The sequence below is a fragment of the Dictyostelium discoideum genome (genome assembly GCF_000004695.1).
Source record: "Dictyostelium discoideum AX4 chromosome 1 chromosome, whole genome shotgun sequence".
Taxonomy (NCBI): domain Eukaryota; phylum Evosea; class Eumycetozoa; order Dictyosteliales; family Dictyosteliaceae; genus Dictyostelium; species Dictyostelium discoideum.
This window is the reverse complement of record NC_007087.3, coordinates 4010491-4030447: the sequence shown is the minus strand read 5'-3', so window position 1 is coordinate 4030447 and position 19957 is coordinate 4010491. Positions and strand designations below refer to the sequence as shown.

Sequence of the window (19957 nt, the reverse complement as noted above, 5' to 3'; positions counted from 1 at the left end):
ATTTTTCCTAATCATTTTTTTAATTTTTTTTTTTTTTTTTTGTTTTTTTTTTTGTTAAAAAATAAAAAAATGGTATTTAGTTTTTTAAAAAATTTAATTTTTAGTAATAATAATAAAATTAAATTATCTGATCAATTAATTGTAGTAACTGGTGCATCAAGGTATATATATTATTATTATTATAATTTTATTGAAATAATTAAAATAAAATAAAATTATTAATAATTTTATTATTTGAAAAAATTAAAAGTGGAATTGGATTAGGTATTACAAATGAATTTGCTAAAAAAGGTTGTAAAGTTATTTTAATTGGTAGAAATGAAAATAAATTAAAAAATATTATTGAAAATATTAAAATTCAATTTGGAAATGAAAAATGTTATTATATTTGTTCAGATTTAACTAAAGAAGAAGATTTTAAAAATTGTAAACAAGAAATTGAAAATATTTCAAATAAATTTGGACAATATGTTGAAATTTTAGTAAACTGTGCTGGATCAGGTACTTGGAAATATATTGAAGATACATCTTTTAAAGAATGTAATGAATTGATTTCATCATCATATTCAATTACATTCAATATGATAAGTTCATTACTAAAACCAATGCTACTTAATGGTGATGGGACCATTGTGATTATCAATACACCAGTTTCGTCAGTACCAATCGGGGGTTGTGTTGGATATTCGTGTTCGAAATGGGCAATTAGGGGTTTGACTCAATGTTTAAAATTTGATTTATCAGGTACTGGTATTAATATATTGGAAGTGATTGGAGGTGAAATTAAAACTGACTATTTCCAAAATAATAATATCAATGATGATCAATTTCCAATTATAAGAAAATATTTACCAAAAGTTTCAATTGATCAAATTTCAAAAGCTACCATATCTGCAATTGAAAATAGAAAACAAAGAATAACTTTACCATTTGAATTAAACTTTTTTTTATTATTAAATTTTTATCCATTTTCAAATTTATTTAAATATTTTTTAAAATCTGAAAAATCAAAAAATTATTTAAAATCAATTAAATTAGAACAATTACAACAACAACAATTAAAATAATAAAGTTTTTTTTTTTTTTTTTTTTTTTTTTTTATTATATATATACAAAACATGACTTGTTTCTTTTTTTTTTTTTTTTTTTTTTTTTTAAAAAAGTAATTAAAAAAATTGATTAAGCATGTTGACCTTGTGGTTCTGGTTTTCTTTCAACACTACGATTTATTAATGGACGTGGACAACCTAAAAGGAAATGGAAAATCATACAAACAATACCAACGGCAATTACAATAATACCAGCTGCTAAAAAGAATCCACTATTTCCAAGGATTAATAAACCAATTCTATATTATAAAAAAAAAAAAAAAAAAAAATTTTAATTAATAAATAATATTTTTTTTTTTAATTAATAATTAATATTTTTTTTTTAATTTTTTTAATACTTACAAAGAAATAAGAGCACCTTTACCAAACCAATATGTATAAAAACCAAAAAGATTTACTAATTTTTGTGGGAAGACGATTTCGAGGAGTACAATACAAACACCAGCCAAAAGATAATAAATACCAAGTACAAATCCAATAATACTATGGAATAAACCATTAACGAATAAATAAATACCACATGCTGTTATAAAACAACCAGCTAAAATAACTAAAATATTTAAAATAATATATGCAGTTGATTGGCTCATTTTTTAAAGTTTCTTTTTTTTTTTTATTTCTTTATTTCTTTATTTGTTTTTTTTTTTTAAACGTTTTAAATTATTAATATAATGATTTTTCTAATTTCTTTTTTTTTTTTTTAATATCAGGAAAATAAAAAAAAAAAAAAACAAATTTTATATAAATATTTATTTAATTAAATTATAATAAAAAAAATTAAATAATGAAGTGTTGATTATTTTGGCAATTTCAGACTATAAAAATAAATAGAGTGGAGTGGTCTGGTTTTTTTTTGTTTTTTTTTTTTTTTTTTGTGTGGTGTGGGTTGTTAATTTTACAAATTATATGATTTATAATTTGTATATTAAAACTTTTTATATTTATTGTATGTTGAAAATTTTATAATGTCGGGATAGGAAATAGGATTTTATATTTTAGATAATAATTGAAAATATAAAAAAAATAAAATAAAAAAAAATATGAGTATTTAAAAAAAAAAAAAAATAAAAAAAATAAAAAACAAAAATAAAAATAAATAAAATAAAAATAAAATGATTTTGTTTTTTTTTTTTTTTTAAAAGAAAAACAATTATAATAAAATTATTTTTATTTTAAAATAAAAAGAAAGAAAGAGAAAGTTATTACCTTATATTTGGATGGAGGTTGAAAATGAATCTATTTTATTTTTTTTATTTTTTTTTTTTATAAAACTAAAAATAAAAATTCAATTTTTTTTTTTTTTTCTTTTTCAAATAAAAACAATGTTTTTTTCCTCAAAAAGTCTAAAACTTCAAAACACGTTTGAAAACAAAAATAAATAAAAAAAAAAAAAAAAATTAAAATAATCATGTTTGTGGTGCCAAAGTGTGAAAGTAGTAATAAAATAATATCTTTTTTTGGCTTTAAGTTCACCCAGTTCCCCAATTTTTTTTTTTTTTTTTTTTTTTTTTTTTTTTTTGAAATTTTTATTTTGGTAAAAGGCTGATTGGGCAATCAGTAAATTTAATGTTGTTATCATGATAACAACAAAATAAAAAAGTGACAGGTGTTTACCCAAATACTTGGTTAATTGAATTGAGAATATTATATAATAACCTATTACTAGTACCATTGCATAAATTTAGTTTTTTTTTTTTTTTGAATTACCGATGGTTTTCCTCAACTTTTTTCTTTGAAAATTTAAAAAAAAATAAAAAAAAAATAAAAAATTATTTTTTTAAATTTTTCAAAAATTTGACTAAATTGGCTGGGCATGATAATTTTAATAGTCGGAATGGTTTGTATTTCCCATTATTTTATTTTTTTTATTTTTTTTTCTAAACATCTTTATTTATTTTATTTGTTTTTTTTTTTTTATTTTTTTACAAATAAGATATGATATCCTTAAGATATGTATATTCTATTATTATAAAAATTGACTATTTGTGACTATGATTTTTTTTTTATTTTTTTTATTTTTTTTATTTTTTTTTGCATATCATTATTATTATTATTTTTATTATTTTTATTATTATTATTATTATTAAATTATTTTTTAAGGATTTTTAAAGATATCTCTTCTATAAATTGAAGAACCAGAAATTAAAATAACTCTATTTGGACCAGCTTCCCAATACACCAATTCACCAGTATCATAATAACTAATACAATATTTATATTCTATTCTTCCACTTTGTGCCAAAATAATTTCACCTTCCCATGTATCACCTTGCAAAAATTTTAATGGGAATGATTTCTTTGGGTCCCAATTACCCAATTGATCGCAATTACCTGTAACTCTAATTTGTTGTCCAAATGGAACATGATATTTTAACTAAAAAATACAAAAAATAATAAAATAAATAAAAAAATAAAAAATAAAAAAGTTATTTAATTGGTTATTTTAAATTAATTAATTAATTAATAAATAATAATTAATAATTAATAATGATGATGATTATTTACCCAAAATCTAATCTTTGAAAATGCAGCTTGACATTGTGTTAAATGACTACCTAATACACACCACTTACCCGTCCATAAACAACCTTTATTATAATGATCGCATCTAACAGTAAGTTCGGAAGTGTAATAATAAACTAACCAATTTTGAATCAACTGTTTATCTGTAACTGGTAATCTATCAGTCGGACATTGTCTCCTAGATTGTAACCATTTTATTAAACACGGGTTACAAAATGTATGACCACATGGTGTTACAACTGGATCTTCAATAACACCTCCTCCTATTTATTTGGTTATTATTATCATTATTATCATTATTATCATTATTATCATTATCATTTGTGTTGTAATTGTGGTTGAATTTATAGTTGTAGTTGATAATATGAAATTATTGTTATTAGGAATATATAATCAATGTACACTAAATATTATATAACCTATTACTTACCAATCGGACAAATAAAATGTGGACTAATTCTATCTACGAATAACTCTTCTGGTCTGCACATTAAATTTTAATTTGTTTTTTGTTTTTTGTTTTTTTTATCTTTTTCTTTTCTTTTCTTTTATTTAATATTAATATTATTATTATTATTATTATTATTATTATTATTATTATTATTATTATTATTATTATTATTATTATTATTATTATTATTATTATTATTATTATTATTATTTATATATTTTACACGCGGAGTTTTTGTATAAATAAAATGTTAAACGATATGTGATTTTGATGTGATTATATTCTATTTTTTATTTTTATTTTTATTTTATTTTTTTTGCTTTTATTAATTAAATTTTATTTTTTTTTTTTTTTTTACTTTTATACCTTTTTTTTTTTTAAAAAAAAAAAAAAAAAACCAAAAAAAATAAAAAAAAACACCAAAAAAATAAAAAAAACTGTAGGCTGGGGAATATAGGAGCGGGGCAGAAATAAATTTTTAAATTTGATTTATGTTTTTATTTTATTATTTTATTATTTTATTATTTTATTATTTTATTTTCTGCTACAATTATTGTTATTTACATATCATATATAAGTGTGGTGTAAATAAATAGTTATCAATTTATGTTACAAACTAATAACAACAACACACCCTAAATTAATTTGAAAGCTTTTTATTTGTAGGTATTAAAAAAAAAAAAAAAAAAAAAAAAAAAAAAAAAAAAGTTTTTTTTTATTTTTGAAAAATTTTAATGAAAAAATTAATAAAAAAAAAAAATAAAAAAAAAAAAAAATAAAAAAAGTAACTCCTATCCTGTCGGACTTTGATTGCATATGCACCAAAAAAGTTTAAAAAAAAGATTTTTTTTTTTTAATGATTTTTTTAATAATAATTTTGATATCAAAATTCTTTTTATTAAAATAATAATAAAAAAATAAAATAAAATAGGATATAATAAAATAAAATAAAAAAAAGATTTCAAAAACTAATTTTCATTTTTATTTTTTTTTTTATTGTTATTATTTTTTATTATTATTATTATTATTATTTTTTTTTTTTTTTTTTTTTTTTTTTTTTTTTTTTTTTTTTTTTTTTTTTTGGGGAAAAATAGATAAATAATTAAAAATACTTTTTTTTTTTTAATTAGAAAGGATTATTTCAATATATTCGATAATATTGTCCTCTTTTTCGATTTTAAAAAAAATCAAAAAAAAAAAAAAATTAAAAAAAAAAAAAAAAAAACCAAAACAAAAGTGATAGTTTTTTAGTTTAAGAGTCATATAAAGTTAATTTACAATTTATTTTAGTTTTGAAGTTTTGAAAATGTAAAAAAAAAAAAAAAGGAATTAATATGTTTACAAAAAAAGTAGAGTTTTAATTATTCTAATAACGATAGTATCCTTTTTTGAAACCTTTATAACCCTATTTAATATTTAATATTATTTTTATTATTTTTAATAAAAAAAAAAAAAAAGTTAGTATTTTAAAATCTATTTGTTGATTTTTTTTTTTTTTTTTATTATTTTAAATACAAACTTTAAATTTCTTAAATTTGTGACCACGATAACCATAGCCATAGCCTCCACTGTATGGATAAGGAGCACCCATTGGGTATTGTCCTGGAAGTGGTTGCATTGGAACTACCATTGGTGGACATCCTGGCATACCCATTTGTGGCATTGGAACTACACCTACAGGTGGTGGAATATAACTGGATTAAAGAAAGAGTAGAAAAAAAAAAAAAAAAAAAAAAAAAAAAAAAGAGTGTGTCAATACAAATGGTTTTAAGAGTAAAGAGAAAAAAAAAAAAAAAATAATTGCTATTTACCCTGGCATACCCATTTGTGGTGGAGGTGGAATGTAGCTAAATTTAAAGAAATAATAAACTTTGTGTTAATAAAGATTTAATGGATAAAAAAAAAAAAGGCAAAAATAATTGCTATTTACCCTGGCATGCCAACTTGTGGTGGAATGTAGCTATAATTAAAGAAAGAAAGAATAAATAAATTAATAAATGAACTTGTATCAGAAAGATAAAAAAAAAAAAAAAATAAAAATAATTTTTACTTACCCTGGTGGATAACCTTGATTATTATATGGATACATTTTATTTAATTGTTTGAAATATATAAGTTTAATAAAAATTAATTTTGTGTGAATAAGTACAAAAATCTTTTTTTTTTTTTTTTTTTTTTTAATTTAAAAAAAAATAAAAAAAATTTAAAAAAAAAAAAAAAATTAGAAAATTAATTTAAAAAAAAAAAAAATTAATTGAAAACCCTAAAGGTACCTTTTTGTGTCATTTCTTTGAAAAAAAAAAAAATAAAAAAAAATAAATTTACAATTGTTTATGTTTAAATAATAACAATAATAAAATAAAAATTTATTTTATTTTATTTTAATTTTTTTTTTTAATTATCTTAAACATTTTAAATATGAGTATTAAAATTACTAATTACTAATTATTAAAAACAAAAAAAAAATTAAAAAAAAATTAAAAAAAAATTATAAATTGAGTAAAAAAAAATGAATTTATTTATTTATTTATTTTTTATAAAATCAAAATGATGAACTTCTTTATTTGAAAATTTTTTTAATTCCTTTTGAGATTGGATTATGTTTAAAACTTAAACCTCTTTTATGTTTAAAACCTTTTCCCATTATTTTTCCTTTTCCTTTTCCTTTTCCTTTATTATGGTGAGAACCTGTTAATCCAGTACTTGAATGTTTACCATGAGGATACATATCTGGTGTAATTAATCTATTAATTTTAAAAATAAAATTATATCAATAATACAATGTTAAAATAATTAAATTATTTAATAATATTATGTTAAATTTAAAATTTTTTTTTTTTGAAAACAAACCCAGTGTTTCTATAATTTTTATTTAAATTTTTGTATTAGTAAATTATTTTTTTTTTTTTATTTTTTAATTTTTTTTTTTGGTACATACACTGGAATGGATGGTGGATTTGACATTTTAATGTTGTAAAATTTAATTAATTATTTATCTATTATTTAATTTATTTGGTTTAATTTTTTTTTTTTTTTTTTTTTTTTTTTTTTTTTTTTTGAAAGAAATAAGTATTTAAAATCTTTTGTTGAATGTTTAAATATTAAAAAAAAACAAAAAAAAAAAACAAAAAAAAGTAATGAAAAAAATATAATAATAAAAAATTAATTATTATAGATTGGTAAAAACAATTCCAAAGATGGAGTTATTAAATTAATAAAATTTTCAATGTTTTTTTTTTTTTTTTTTATCATCAAAAGGTAAAAACAATTCCAAAGATGGAATTTATTAAAATAAAAATTCAAACTGTTTTTTTTTTTTTTTTTAAAAAAAAAAAGATAATATACAATCTCGTTTGTTTTATTAATTTTTTTTTTTTTTTTTTTTTTTGGATTAATTGATATTTATTAAAATACAAAAAGAATAAAACAAAACCCATTTCTTTTAAAAAGAGATCTTAATGTTTGTATTTGAAAGTTTTCTTGAAACCTTTGAATCCTTTTTTGAATCCTTTCTTGAAACCTTTGAATCCCTTATGTTTCTTGTGATGTTTCTTGTAACCCTTATGTTTGAATTTACCATGATGACCATAACCAACTGGATAAGCAGTGTGATGACCTTGTGGGTACATATTTGGTTGAACTACAACACTACATTATTTAAAAGTAAAATAAATATTAATATTGGTAAAAAAAAAAAAAATAAAATAAAATAAAATAAAATAAGATAAGGAAGAGGGGGAAGAGGGGGGATAGATAAGATAAAATAAAAACAATTGTTTAAATTTACATACCCTGGTTGCATTGGATAACCTGGTTGCATTGGGTAACCTGGTTGTGGTGGATAACCTTGTGGTGGGTAACCTTGTTGTGGTGGATAACCTTGTGGTGGATAACCTTGTTGTGGTGGGTAACCTTGTTGTGGTGGGTATCTAAGAATTATTTAAAAAATTAAAAAAAAAAAAAAAAAAAAAAAAAAAAAAAAATAATGTTAATAAATTAAAATGATAAAATTAATATAAATAAAAATTAATATAAATAAACTTACCCTTGTTGTGGATAACCATGTGGATATTGGTTTGGATAACCTGACATCCTTTATTTGAGTTTAATTTAAAATTAAAAGAAAGAAAAAAAAAAAAAAAAAAAAAAAAAAAAAAAAAAAGGAGAGAAAGATAGGATTAAAAAAAAAAAAAAAAAAAAAAAAATGAAATTTAAAGAAAATCGATTAGTTTTTTATATTTTATAAAGTAGTATTAAAGTATGAAATTTAACATAAAAAAGTTCTCACTTACTTGAAAATAAAATTGATAATGATAAAAAAAAAAAAAAAAAAAAAAAAACTTTTATTTTGAAAAAAATATCAAAAAATTAATTTTTTTTTATTATTATTTTTTTTTTATTAATTTTTTTTTTTTTTTTTTACATTTAAAAAATTTGTGCATACATCATAATAATCGGTTGGAACCTAATTATCATAAAAATTAAAAGATATTTTTTTCAAAAAAAAAAAATTAATAAAATTTGACCCATTTTCTCAGGTGGAACATTTCAAATTTTAAAGAATTTTTTTATTTTTTTTTTTTATTTTATTTTTTAAATAATAAAAATAATAAAAATAATAAAAGAATATTATTTTTTTTTACTTATTAATTCAAAAAAACTATATAATTTTAAAACTTCATTTTTATATAAAAATTTAAATAAATTGTTTTTTTTTTTTTAAAAAAAAAAAAAAAAAAAAAAATAATAAATAAAATAAAATGGTAGTTCTTAAAAACACATTAAATAATAATAATAATAATAATAATAATAATAATAATAATAATAAAAAAAAACAATTTTATAAAAGACCAGATAAAAAAGATAAAAAACAAGAAATTATAAATTCAAAAGGTGTCAAAGTTGTAATTGGAGAAACAGATCTTAGAACTAAATCATTGGGTGCATTATCAATTTTAGAGGATCAAATTTTATTGAACGTTGTTTTCAATGAATTCACATGTAGTGAACTATTGAAATATCAATGTGTTAGTCCAGCATTTTATATTTTATTAGGTGATGATAGACTTTGGAAAGATGCATTCCTAAGAGAGATTAAAGGTAGAAAAGAATTTGTAAAATATATTGAAAATTGGAAAATTAGTGCTTTATCATATCTTTATCCAAATTCTTTTAATAAATTTAAAAAACCATATATTCCATTACATTTTCCAGGTAAGTTATAACATTAAAATATTGATTGAATGAATGAATGAATTAATAAATAAATCTAATTAATTTTCTTTAGATTTCTATTCACATGAAGTTTATACGAGATGGTTAAGAAGACATATGAAGGTTAAAGACTATGGTGTTGATTTCGGACATGTTAAACATATTGAGAGTGATGAGTTGACAGTTGAGGAGTTCCAAAGGGAGTATGAGATACCATCGATACCGGTTATATTTAAGAATGCACAGAGAGGTACACCAATGATGGAGAAGAATGAATGGTCAGAGGAGAGATTGATAGAGAGATGTGGTGATGTTGTATTCAAGATATCACATCAGGATAATAAGCGTATTCAAATGACGTTTAGGGACTATTGTCAATATATGAAGACTCAGACTGATGAGGAGCCATTGTATGTATTCGATCAGGCATTTGGCGAGAAAGTGCCATCACTATTGGACGATTATAATATACCTAAATTCTTTCCTGAAGATTTATTTAAATATAATGGCGAAGAGCACAGACCCCATTTCCGATGGATTGTAATCGGTCCAGAGAGAAGCGGTGCTTCGTGGCACATCGACCCTGCCGGCACGAGTGCCTGGAATTCGCTAATATCTGGCAGAAAGCGTTGGTTAATGTATCCACCCAATTTCACACCATACACAGTAGAGTCGGACGAAGTAGTTGATAAAATCTACGGTTCACCTCCATCCCTACTTTGGCTATTAGAGGTTTACCCTTACCTACCACCAGACTATCGTCCAATTGAATGTATTCAAGAACCTGGTGAAACTATATTCGTACCAGGTGGTTGGTGGCATATGGTTTTAAATATGGAACAATCGATTGCAGTAACTCAAAACTTTTGTAATTCTCAAAATTTCGATGAAGTTTGTTCCGATTTAGCAAATGATCAAAAAAAAGATTATGATGATTTTAAAAAACATCTCTTAACTTCACGTCCTGATTTTCAAAATAAATTCAATCAATTTGAATTTAAAAATGATCAATTCACTCATTCATTTGATGATACAGATTATTGGGATTTAATTATTAAATCAATTTTAAATAATTCAAATTTAAAATTTAATGAAAAACCAATTATAATTAATAATAATAATAATAATGATAATGATGAACTTATAAATACAACAAATATTAATAAAAATGAAGAAAAGGAAGAAGAAGAATTAAAAAAAAAAGAAGAAAATCGTAAAAAATATGATGAGGATGAGGATGATGATTCAGATTTAAAAGTAAAATCAAAACAAATTAAATTACCACCAAAAGAATCAACATTATATTTAGAAATGCCAAATTCAGGTCAAAGTCCAGTTTTCATTGTTGATGAAAAATATGTTATTAAATTATATTGTTCAGAATTGGGTGGTGAAAAGTCATGGTCAACAGAGTTATTCTTATATTCAAAGATTAAAGAGAATTCAAAATTAAATTCAACATTTCCAAAGTTATTATCATATGGTAATATTAAAGATTTATTAGGTGATAAATTACAATGTGAATGGAAATGGCCGTACATTGTAACAGAATATTTAAAAGATACTTTAAATTTACAAGATGTTCAACCTGTACCAGATTCATTACCTTATCCATATCCATCACCACCTGAAGAAGATGAAAATGATGATGAGAATGACGAAGATGATGAAGAAGAAGATATTAAAGTATTAGATGACAATTTAGTTGATTTCTTAGTTGAAAAAGTATCATTAATTCATTCAATTGAAATTGATGATAATAATAATAATAATAATAATATTGAAAATAATGAAAAACAATCAATTTTAATTGATGATAATATTAAATCATTATTAAATGAATATAAGAAAGATAAATGGTTACCTTGGAAAAATCAATTATTATCACTTGATTCAAAATATATTTCAAATCATTGGAATTGGAATGGTTTACCTCCACATCTTCGTTCACAATTGGCTAGTTATTTACCAATTGATAAAACTGAATTAATAGATTATTCAATGGATCCATGTTTTATTCATGCAGATTTAACTGATGAAAATGTTTTAGGTATTGAATCAACCTCTGAAATAATAGTATTAGAGAAAATTAAAAAATTAAATAAAACTTCAAAATCTGCTAAAAAAGGTATTAAGAATTCTTTAGCGTCAAGATTAAAACAGTTAAATCAAAAAGGCAAAAACAATGACGATCAAGATTGTAAACTTGTTGAAGTAAAGAAAACTATTAAAATTTGGGATCCAAAATATTTAATTGATTGGGGTGACTCAAAAATTGGTGATCGTTGGTATGAATTGGTTTCACTTTATATCTCGGTCTTCGCATTGGATAAAGTTAGATTAAAATCTTTCTTATCAAAATATCTTTTACCAAATTCAAACAAAGAAAATGAAAAGAGTTGGTTAGATTATTATAATGAAAATCCTCAAAATTTCATTAAAAGAGCTATGCAATATACTTTAATTCATCATTGTGATGCTTTTACAACTGCTGCAAGACATAATCCATTACTTAGAAATTATCAAACAATTGATGAATTAGCAAATTCAATTTGGAATTTAGATGTATAAAAATAATAAAGAAAATAATAATAATAATAATAATAATAATAATAATAATAATAATATATAAAAAAGAAATTAAATAAATAAAAAGAAAAATAAACACCTTTTTTATTTTTTGTATTAAATTATTAGTTTTTATTATTTATTTGTATTTTATTCATTTTTGCAGAATCTGCTGCATCGCATTGCAATCTACTGGCATATCAACATCCTGGTTCAATTACTTGGTCATCTTGTGAATCTTGAGTTGGTACCTAATGATTTGAATTACAATTTTTCAAAATTTTCCATCTAATTGTCTTAGCAAAAATGACAATTCTCAAAAATAGTATTATTTATTTAATATAAAAGTAATACAATTATTGAGAATAGCATATAGCTAGGACAATTAGACGGAAATTTTTGAGCAATTGCAACCCAAAGTGTCGTAAAGCCTCTTTTGTTTTCTTGTGATTTTTTTTTTTTTTTTTTTTTTTTTTTTTTTTTTTTTTTTTTTTTTGTAAAAAGTTATCTTACCATTTATTGCTATTTGAAAATTTTAAATGATTTCAAAACAGATAAACATAAAATTTTGATATTCTTTAATCCATATTTTAAAATTAATACTGCTCACTTTTTTTTTTTTTAATTTAATTTGATCAAAAAGAAAAAAAAAAAAAAGTTGTTGTGAAATAATTGAAATTATATCATACATTTTTAAAAAAAAAAAAAAAAAAAAATGAAAAAATTTTTTTTATTTTAAGATTTTTTTTTTCTTCTTTTTGAACAAAATAAAATAAAATATTTTTTATATATATATATTTTATTTTTATTTTTATTTTTAAAAAAAAAAAAAAAAAAAAAAAAAAAAAAAAAAAAAAAAAAAAATAAACAAAAAATAATAATTATGAATACAAATACAAATACAAATACAAATATAAGTAGTAGTGGTAATAATATCATTAATACACCCACCACTAATAATAATAATAAAAATAATAATAATAATAATAATAATAATAATAATAGTAATAATAGTAATAATAATAGTAGTAATAATAATAATAATAATAATAATGCGGTCGGAGTTAAAACTGGTAAAAAAGTGAATTTAAAAGTTGAAACACCTGTTCAAAATAATGAAAATAGTTATTCATTGTATGTATTAATATAATTTTAATTTTTTAAAAATTTAAGTAAATAAATATTAATTATTGAAAATATAATTAAAAAAAATAAAACAAAAATAAAAAAAATTTAAAAAGAACTACAAGTGGTACATTTAAAGAAGGTGATTTATTAATTAACAAAAAAGGATTATTAATTAAAGGTGAATCACCAAAAAACAGTTCAGTAAATGATAGAAATAAAAATAAATCACTTCATTCAAATTTAAACCCACAGTTGTTAGCTTCACCAACTTCTTCTGAAAGTATGGATTTCAATCAAGGATTTTATAACAACAACAACAACAACAATAATAATAATAATAACAATAATCTTAATAATTTTAATAATCTTATGAATAATGGTATTGATTCACCTCAACTATCTGGTATTTCAATATCAACACCAACTTCTTCACATTCTTTTAATAATACATTTACAAATTATTATAATAATAATAATAATTATAATAATTATAATAATAATAATAATAGTAATAATAATAATAATAATTATAATAATAGTAATAATAATTTTAATAATTTTAATAACTACAATAATTATGGTAATAATAATAATTTCAATAATTTTAATGCATTACAATCATCATCAAATTCTTCATTTGATATAAGTAGTAGTGGTAGTAGTAATAATTATTTAAATAATAGTGCTAATAATCACCCACATGTAAATATTTTAAATTTTATATATATATATATATTTATATATATTTATTATAATTTATTAATTATTTTTTTTTTTTTTTTCTCTCCCTTCTTTATTTTTTAAAAGTATGATACAAATTTATCATATGATTTAAAAGATTTAAAAATAATAAGAGTATTAGGAAGAGGAGCAGGTGGTGTTGTAAAGTTAGCATATCATGAAACATCTGGTACATATATTGCATTGAAAGTGATAACATTGGATATTCAAGAGAATATTAGAAAACAGATTATATTGGAGCTAAAGACATTACACAAGACCTCTTATCCATATATAGTTTCATTTTATGATGCATTCTATACAGAGGGCTCAATTTTCATTGCATTGGAATTCATGGAACTTGGATCACTAAGTGATATCATGAAGAAAACTTCGACCATTCCTGAACCGGTTTTGGGTAAAATCGCATTTCAAGTGTTACAAGGTTTAGTTTACCTTCACAGAAAGTTACATTTAATTCATCGTGATATTAAACCTTCAAATATTCTGGTAAACAATAAAGGTGAAGCAAAGATTGCAGATTTCGGTGTTAGTGGTCAATTACAACATACTCTCTCAAAGGCTGTAACTTGGGTTGGTACTGTCACCTATATGTCTCCTGAACGTATAAGTGGTAGGTCTTATTCTTTCGATTCTGAAATTTGGAGTTTAGGTTTAACAATTTTAGAATGCGCAATAGGTAAATTCCCTTATGGTTCTAATTTACCACATCAACAACAACAACCATTACAACAACAGCAACAACAACAGCAACAACAACAACAACCATTACAACAACAGCAACAACAACAGCAACAACAACAACAACCATTACAATTACAACTTCAAAATTTAGATATAAATAATAGTAATAACAATATAAGGAATAGTAATAATAATAATAATAATAATAATAATAATAATAATAATAATAATAATAATAATAATAATAATGTATTAGATATAAGCAATGGTGGATTAGTTGATAGTGGTAGTAGTGTACCAGAGGGTATGGGATTTTGGGTACTTTTAGATTGTATCGTAAAAGAAGAGGTACCAATTTTACCATCAACTTTTTCAAAGGAATTTAGGTCATTCATTTCTGAATGTTTACAAAAAGAACCAACTGAAAGACCAACAGCTTCAAACTTATTAGTATGTTTTTATTTTTTAAAAAAAAAAAAAAAAAATTTATTTAATAATCACTATTTAATATTAACCAATTTCTTTTTTTTTATTTTTATCCTTTAGAATCATGAATTTGTAAAGAAATATCAAAATTTTAATGTTGAAAAATGGACAGCAAATTTAAAACAACAACAATAAATATAAAAAAAAAAAAAAAAAACAATATATAAAAAAAAAAAAAAAAAAAAGAAAAAAAAAAAAAAAAAGAAAAGAAAAATACATTGTACATTTATACCCATAACCAAATATAACATTGTTTTTTTTTTTTTTATTTTCTAAAATTTTATTGATTCTATATTTATATACAAATGATCATTTTATTATTATTATTATTTTTACTTTTACAATTTAATTATTATTTAATTATCACCATCATCATCTTCATCTTCTTCTTCATTGTATTGATCAGTTACGCCAGGTATTTGAAATTTTTCATTTAATAATATTTGTAAATTTCTGTAAATAAATAAAGTAATAATTAATAAAATAATAAATAAAGTATTTATTAAATTAAATGATAATAATAATAATAATAGGAATAATTTATAAATATTTACCTTGTTTTTTTAAATATATAATCTAAATCTTTTTTCATTTCTTTTAACATTTTTGTATGCTTTTCAAAATCGCTAGACATTTGATGATATTTTTGAGATGAATATTCATTGAAGTGTGATAACATATGATTGGTTTCATATTGTTTTTTTAATCTAAATAATGTTTTAGTAAGAGGGAGATAGACAGAATGAGTAATGATAAAATATATATTGTTAGAAAACTTTTATTATAATTTAATTATTGCGATATAGTATATGTAACGAATATATTTATTGATATATATATATATATAAAAATATTAATATTAAGTTACATTTCAGTTTGTAAATTTAATATATTATTAACATCATTTTGGTTGGTTAAACCGATCATTTGATCTGTTATTGTTTTCGATGGTGTTGGTGTTGGTGTCGGTTTTGAATCATTTGATTCTATAGGATTATCATTAATCTGATTTTCATTATTCATTTCTTTTTTTGTTTTGTTTTTTTTTTTTTTTTTTTTTTTTCAAGAAAAATTAAAAAAATAAAAAAAAAAAATTTATTTTATAAATATCCCCCTCCAAAACTTTTTCATTTTCCACCAAAAATTCGGTACAAATAAACCAATTATTTTTAATTATTGTTAATTTATTATTATTATTATTATTATTATTAATCTTTCTAATAAAAAAGAAAAAAAACAAAAAAAGTTATAAAGATATTACAAATTTTAAAATTGCAACGGTTTTAAATTTAATAATTTCCAATAGTAATCATCCATTTTTTATTTTTGAATTAAAAAAAAAAAAAAAAATAACTATTAATAAATATTTAATTATTTTTATTGGTCAAGATGGTAATTTTATTTTTAGTCAAATAGAATTATTTTTAGTCAAATAGAATTTTTTTTCTTTTATAAAACTTATTTTTTTTTTTTATTAGCATTAGTTTTTTTTTAGATAATATGTCTGAAATTTTAAATTTCGATGGGGTTAGTTTTGAAATGGAAATATTTAATTTTTTTAAAAATTTAAATAACAAAAAAAAAAAAAGGATTAAAAAAACAAATCTATTTAAACACTTTTTTTTAATAATTATTTTTCATTTATTTTCTATATATATTAAACTTTAATTCTTTATATTAATAAAAATAAAAATATGAAAATTTCTAAGTTTTACCTTTTTTTTTAATATTCTTTGTTTCATTATGTGTAGTATCAAATGCTCAAAAGTCTGGTAAAAAATGTAATTTACCATTAATTCCTCAAACTTTGGATAATGGTTCACAAAGTGTATTCTTGTTAGCTCAATTAATGCAAAATAATGTTGTTATTAGTTCATATAATCATACATTTCCAAAAGGTACTGGATCATCATTTTTCAGTGATTCAAATAAAGTTAGTGTTTACAATTCTGGTGAAAATTTCCATGTTGAATATAAAAAAGTTAAGGGTTATAGTGGTGTTTTTTATAACGAAGATTGCACAAGTAAAGATCAAATTCCAACTAGTTCCGATATTCTAAGATATTATGATGGTGGTTTTGTTATCATGGGTAGTACACACTCATACAAATATAAACTTAATTTAAGTAAAGTTTAAATTATAAAACAATAAATTATTTCTGTATATCATCAAAAAAAAAAAAAAAAAAAAAAAAAAAAAAAAATTTATATAAGAGTTTTACAATGTTTTATTCTCCTTTTACCAAAATGGCCTTATAATTATTTAATACTTTATTTTAAATTGAAAAAGAAAGTTCATCATTAGAAGATTGTCAGAGAGAATAATGAGTTAAATAATATCCTTAAAACTTTTTGAATGTAAACTTGAGGGACACCAACAGCAGCAAAGGAAATGGAACCCAATAATAGATAGCTATCTATTAATACTGTAAAGTCATGATTATTGATTGTTTATAGTATTAATAGATAGCTATCTATTATTGGGTATTACATTACCAATGAATCATTGCAATATTGATAATGTTTGAATTGAGTTCATTTTTGAATCTAATTATTGATTTTCAATTGATGATGGTTTTGAATCGATTATTGCTATTTATCTCCAAATTGTTTTAATGAGAAGTATTTAATACTAGCTATTAGCAAATTGAATGGTTGCTTGATTGAACCATTCTAATTTTATAATAATATTATTGGTTGTTGATGTATTTGCTGAGTTTGGATCACTTTGAATGTGTACTTGTAAAGAACAAACTTTTTTAATTTAATTATTGCGATAGTATATAATATATATGTGTGTGTATGTATGTATGTATATGTATGTAACAATTAATTTATATATATTTACATTTCAGTTTGTAAATTTAATATCTATTATTAATATCATTTTGATTGGTTAAACCTGTCATTTGGTCTGTTTATGTTTTTGAAAAATTTGATTCCATAGGATAACCATTAATCTGATTTGGTGGTGTTAGTGTTAATGTCCGTTTTGAATAATTTGATTCCATAGGATTATTCAATTCTTTTTTGTTTTTTTTTTTTTTTTTCCAGAAGTTTTGGGGTTTAAAAAATAAAAAAAAAAAATTTATTTTTCACACCCCCCAAAACTTTTTAATTTTCAACCAATAATTTTATTAATTAACAAATTAAAAAATTGTTATTATTTTATTATTATTTTTTAATTTTTTTTTTAATTAAAATAATTATTTTAAAATGTATTAAAAGAAAAAAAAGTATTCAGAATAATACTTCAAATTGAAAATTGTATCCGGTTTTATAAATATTCAATTAAAAATCATACTTCTTTTATTTTAAAAAAATAAAAAAAAAATAAAAAAAAAAACAATATTGCTTAAGATGGGAATTTTTATTTTTAGGGTCAAATAGAATTGTTTTTATTTTTTTCATTAAACTTATTTTTTTAATTGAGTTAGTTTTTCAAAAATTAAAGTTATCTGAAATTTAATATTTTCTGAGGTAGGTTTTGAAATTGAAATATTTAATTTTTAAAAATTAAAAATAAAAAAAAAAAAAAAAAGGGATAAGAAAAATAAAAATCTATTTTAAACATTTATTTTTTCTCATTTTTATTTTTCATTTATTTTCTATATAAACTTTAATTCTTTAAAATAAATAAAAATAAAAACATGAAAATTCCTAATAGTTTTACCTTTTTTTTACTATTCTTTGTTTCGTTATGTGCAGTATCAAATGCTCAAATGTCTGGTAAAAAATGTAATTTACCAGAAATCCCTCAAACTTTGGATAATGGTTCACACAGTGTATTCATGTTGGCTCAATTAATGCAAAATAATGTTGTTATTAGTTCATATAATCATACATTTCCAAAAGGTACTGGATCAACATTTTTCAGTGATTCAAATAAAGTTAGTGTTTACAATTCTGGTGAAAATTTCCATATTGAATATAAAATAGTTAGCGGTTATAGTGGAGTTTATTATAACGAAGATTGCACAAGTAAAGGTCAAATTCCATCTGATTCCTATAGTGTAGTAATTTATAGTGGTGGCTCTGTTACCATGGGTAGTACATATTATTACCAATATAAATTTATCTTAACTAAAGTTTAAAACTATTTTTTATAAAAAAAAAAATAAATTATTTCTGTTTAGAAAACTTGTTTATGATTTACATAAAAAAAATGTATTTTTATTAAAGTTTTACAAAATGGCTCCTTTTCCCAAAATGGAATTATAATTTTTAAATGTCTTATTATAAAATGAAATAGAAAGTTCATCATTTGAAGATGCTAATAGAATTGTCAAAGAGAATAATGAGTTAAATATTATCCTAAAAACTGTTTATGTAATTTGGAGGGACACCAAAATAACTGTCTGGCAATAAATTTAGCAGCAAAAGAAATGGAAACCAATGATAGATAAGTATATATTAGTACTGAAGGATCAGGATTATTGATTGTTTATAATTTGGTATTGAAATACAAATTAATGATAGTGATATTGATAATATTTGAATTGTGGTTTTCAGTTGATGATGCTTTTGAATTGATGATTGCTCATTAATGAATCCACCATAGTTCGAATGATCATCAATTTGGATTTTAAAGAAGTATTACCTTATCTCCAATTTGTTTTAATGAGCGGTAAATTTAATACAATTATCGAAATTTATGATTGATGTTCTTGATCGAAACATTCTAAAGTTACATCATTTTGATTGGTTAAAACTCTCATTGGATCTGTTAATGTTTTCGATGGCGTTGGTGTTTATGTTGGTCAGTTTTGAATAATTTGATTATGTAGGATTATCATTAATCAGATTTCTATTATTCATTTCTTTTTTTTGTTTTTTTTTTTTAGAAGTTAAAATTTAAAAATAAAAAAAATAAAAATTTATTTTTTAAACATTCCCCAAAACCTTTTCATTTTCCTATTAAAAGAAAAATTCAAAAAATTTTTAGTATGATTTTTCAAATTTAAAATTTTAACTGTTTTTAAATTTAATAATATCCAATAAAAATCGTACTTCTTTAATATTTTTTAAAATAAAAATAACTATAAATATATCT

The 19957-nt window shown here is 20.5% G+C and overlaps 11 protein-coding genes across 11 annotated transcripts; 5 read left to right on the top strand and 6 right to left on the bottom strand.

Annotated features, from left to right (window-relative positions):
* Nucleotides 1-69: 69 nt before the first annotated feature.
* On the top strand, nucleotides 70-1067 carry DDB_G0270016 (hypothetical protein; the record flags this gene model as incomplete). Its single annotated transcript, XM_641380.1, has 2 exons — nucleotides 70-161; nucleotides 251-1067. 2 exons carry the CDS (start codon nucleotides 70-72, stop codon nucleotides 1065-1067), a joined length of 909 nt encoding a protein of 302 aa, XP_646472.1.
* Nucleotides 1068-1179: 112 nt separating this feature from the next.
* On the bottom strand, nucleotides 1180-1699 carry pmpA (hypothetical protein; the record flags this gene model as incomplete). The annotated part of the gene is made up of 2 exons (XM_641379.1): nucleotides 1180-1348; nucleotides 1452-1699. 2 exons carry the CDS (start codon nucleotides 1697-1699, stop codon nucleotides 1180-1182), a joined length of 417 nt encoding a protein of 138 aa, XP_646471.1.
* Nucleotides 1700-3204: 1505 nt separating this feature from the next.
* DDB_G0270014 (hypothetical protein) lies at nucleotides 3205-4123 on the bottom strand (the record flags this gene model as incomplete). The annotated part of the gene is made up of 3 exons (XM_641378.1): nucleotides 3205-3483; nucleotides 3615-3895; nucleotides 4063-4123. The coding sequence occupies 3 exons, from the start codon at nucleotides 4121-4123 to the stop codon at nucleotides 3205-3207; spliced, it is 621 nt and encodes a 206-aa protein (XP_646470.1).
* A 1326-nt stretch (nucleotides 4124-5449) lies between these two features.
* Nucleotides 5450-6172, bottom strand: DDB_G0270012 (hypothetical protein; the record flags this gene model as incomplete). Its single annotated transcript, XM_641377.1, has 5 exons — nucleotides 5450-5488; nucleotides 5603-5777; nucleotides 5895-5930; nucleotides 6014-6043; nucleotides 6138-6172. 5 exons carry the CDS (start codon nucleotides 6170-6172, stop codon nucleotides 5450-5452), a joined length of 315 nt encoding a protein of 104 aa, XP_646469.1.
* A 471-nt stretch (nucleotides 6173-6643) lies between these two features.
* Nucleotides 6644-7047, bottom strand: DDB_G0270010 (hypothetical protein; the record flags this gene model as incomplete). Its single annotated transcript, XM_641376.1, has 2 exons — nucleotides 6644-6827; nucleotides 7022-7047. The coding sequence occupies 2 exons, from the start codon at nucleotides 7045-7047 to the stop codon at nucleotides 6644-6646; spliced, it is 210 nt and encodes a 69-aa protein (XP_646468.1).
* A 491-nt stretch (nucleotides 7048-7538) lies between these two features.
* Nucleotides 7539-8175, bottom strand: DDB_G0270008 (hypothetical protein; the record flags this gene model as incomplete). The annotated part of the gene is made up of 3 exons (XM_641375.1): nucleotides 7539-7731; nucleotides 7875-8012; nucleotides 8129-8175. 3 exons carry the CDS (start codon nucleotides 8173-8175, stop codon nucleotides 7539-7541), a joined length of 378 nt encoding a protein of 125 aa, XP_646467.1.
* Nucleotides 8176-8843: 668 nt separating this feature from the next.
* jcdI (transcription factor jumonji, jmjC domain-containing protein) lies at nucleotides 8844-11868 on the top strand (the record flags this gene model as incomplete). Its single annotated transcript, XM_641374.1, has 2 exons — nucleotides 8844-9297; nucleotides 9371-11868. 2 exons carry the CDS (start codon nucleotides 8844-8846, stop codon nucleotides 11866-11868), a joined length of 2952 nt encoding a protein of 983 aa, XP_646466.1.
* Nucleotides 11869-12748: 880 nt separating this feature from the next.
* Nucleotides 12749-15039, top strand: mekA (MAP kinase kinase; the record flags this gene model as incomplete). Its single annotated transcript, XM_641373.1, has 4 exons — nucleotides 12749-12999; nucleotides 13107-13695; nucleotides 13801-14868; nucleotides 14965-15039. 4 exons carry the CDS (start codon nucleotides 12749-12751, stop codon nucleotides 15037-15039), a joined length of 1983 nt encoding a protein of 660 aa, XP_646465.1.
* Nucleotides 15040-15260: 221 nt separating this feature from the next.
* DDB_G0271010 (hypothetical protein) lies at nucleotides 15261-15927 on the bottom strand (the record flags this gene model as incomplete). Its single annotated transcript, XM_641372.1, has 3 exons — nucleotides 15261-15357; nucleotides 15459-15679; nucleotides 15805-15927. The coding sequence occupies 3 exons, from the start codon at nucleotides 15925-15927 to the stop codon at nucleotides 15261-15263; spliced, it is 441 nt and encodes a 146-aa protein (XP_646464.1).
* Nucleotides 15928-16404: 477 nt separating this feature from the next.
* DDB_G0271008 (hypothetical protein) lies at nucleotides 16405-17432 on the top strand (the record flags this gene model as incomplete). The annotated part of the gene is made up of 3 exons (XM_641371.1): nucleotides 16405-16431; nucleotides 16673-17030; nucleotides 17371-17432. 3 exons carry the CDS (start codon nucleotides 16405-16407, stop codon nucleotides 17430-17432), a joined length of 447 nt encoding a protein of 148 aa, XP_646463.1.
* A 1122-nt stretch (nucleotides 17433-18554) lies between these two features.
* Nucleotides 18555-18998, top strand: DDB_G0270004 (hypothetical protein; the record flags this gene model as incomplete). Its single annotated transcript, XM_641370.1, has 1 exon — nucleotides 18555-18998. The coding sequence occupies one exon, from the start codon at nucleotides 18555-18557 to the stop codon at nucleotides 18996-18998; it is 444 nt and encodes a 147-aa protein (XP_646462.1).
* Between the last annotated feature and the right edge of the window lie 959 nt (nucleotides 18999-19957).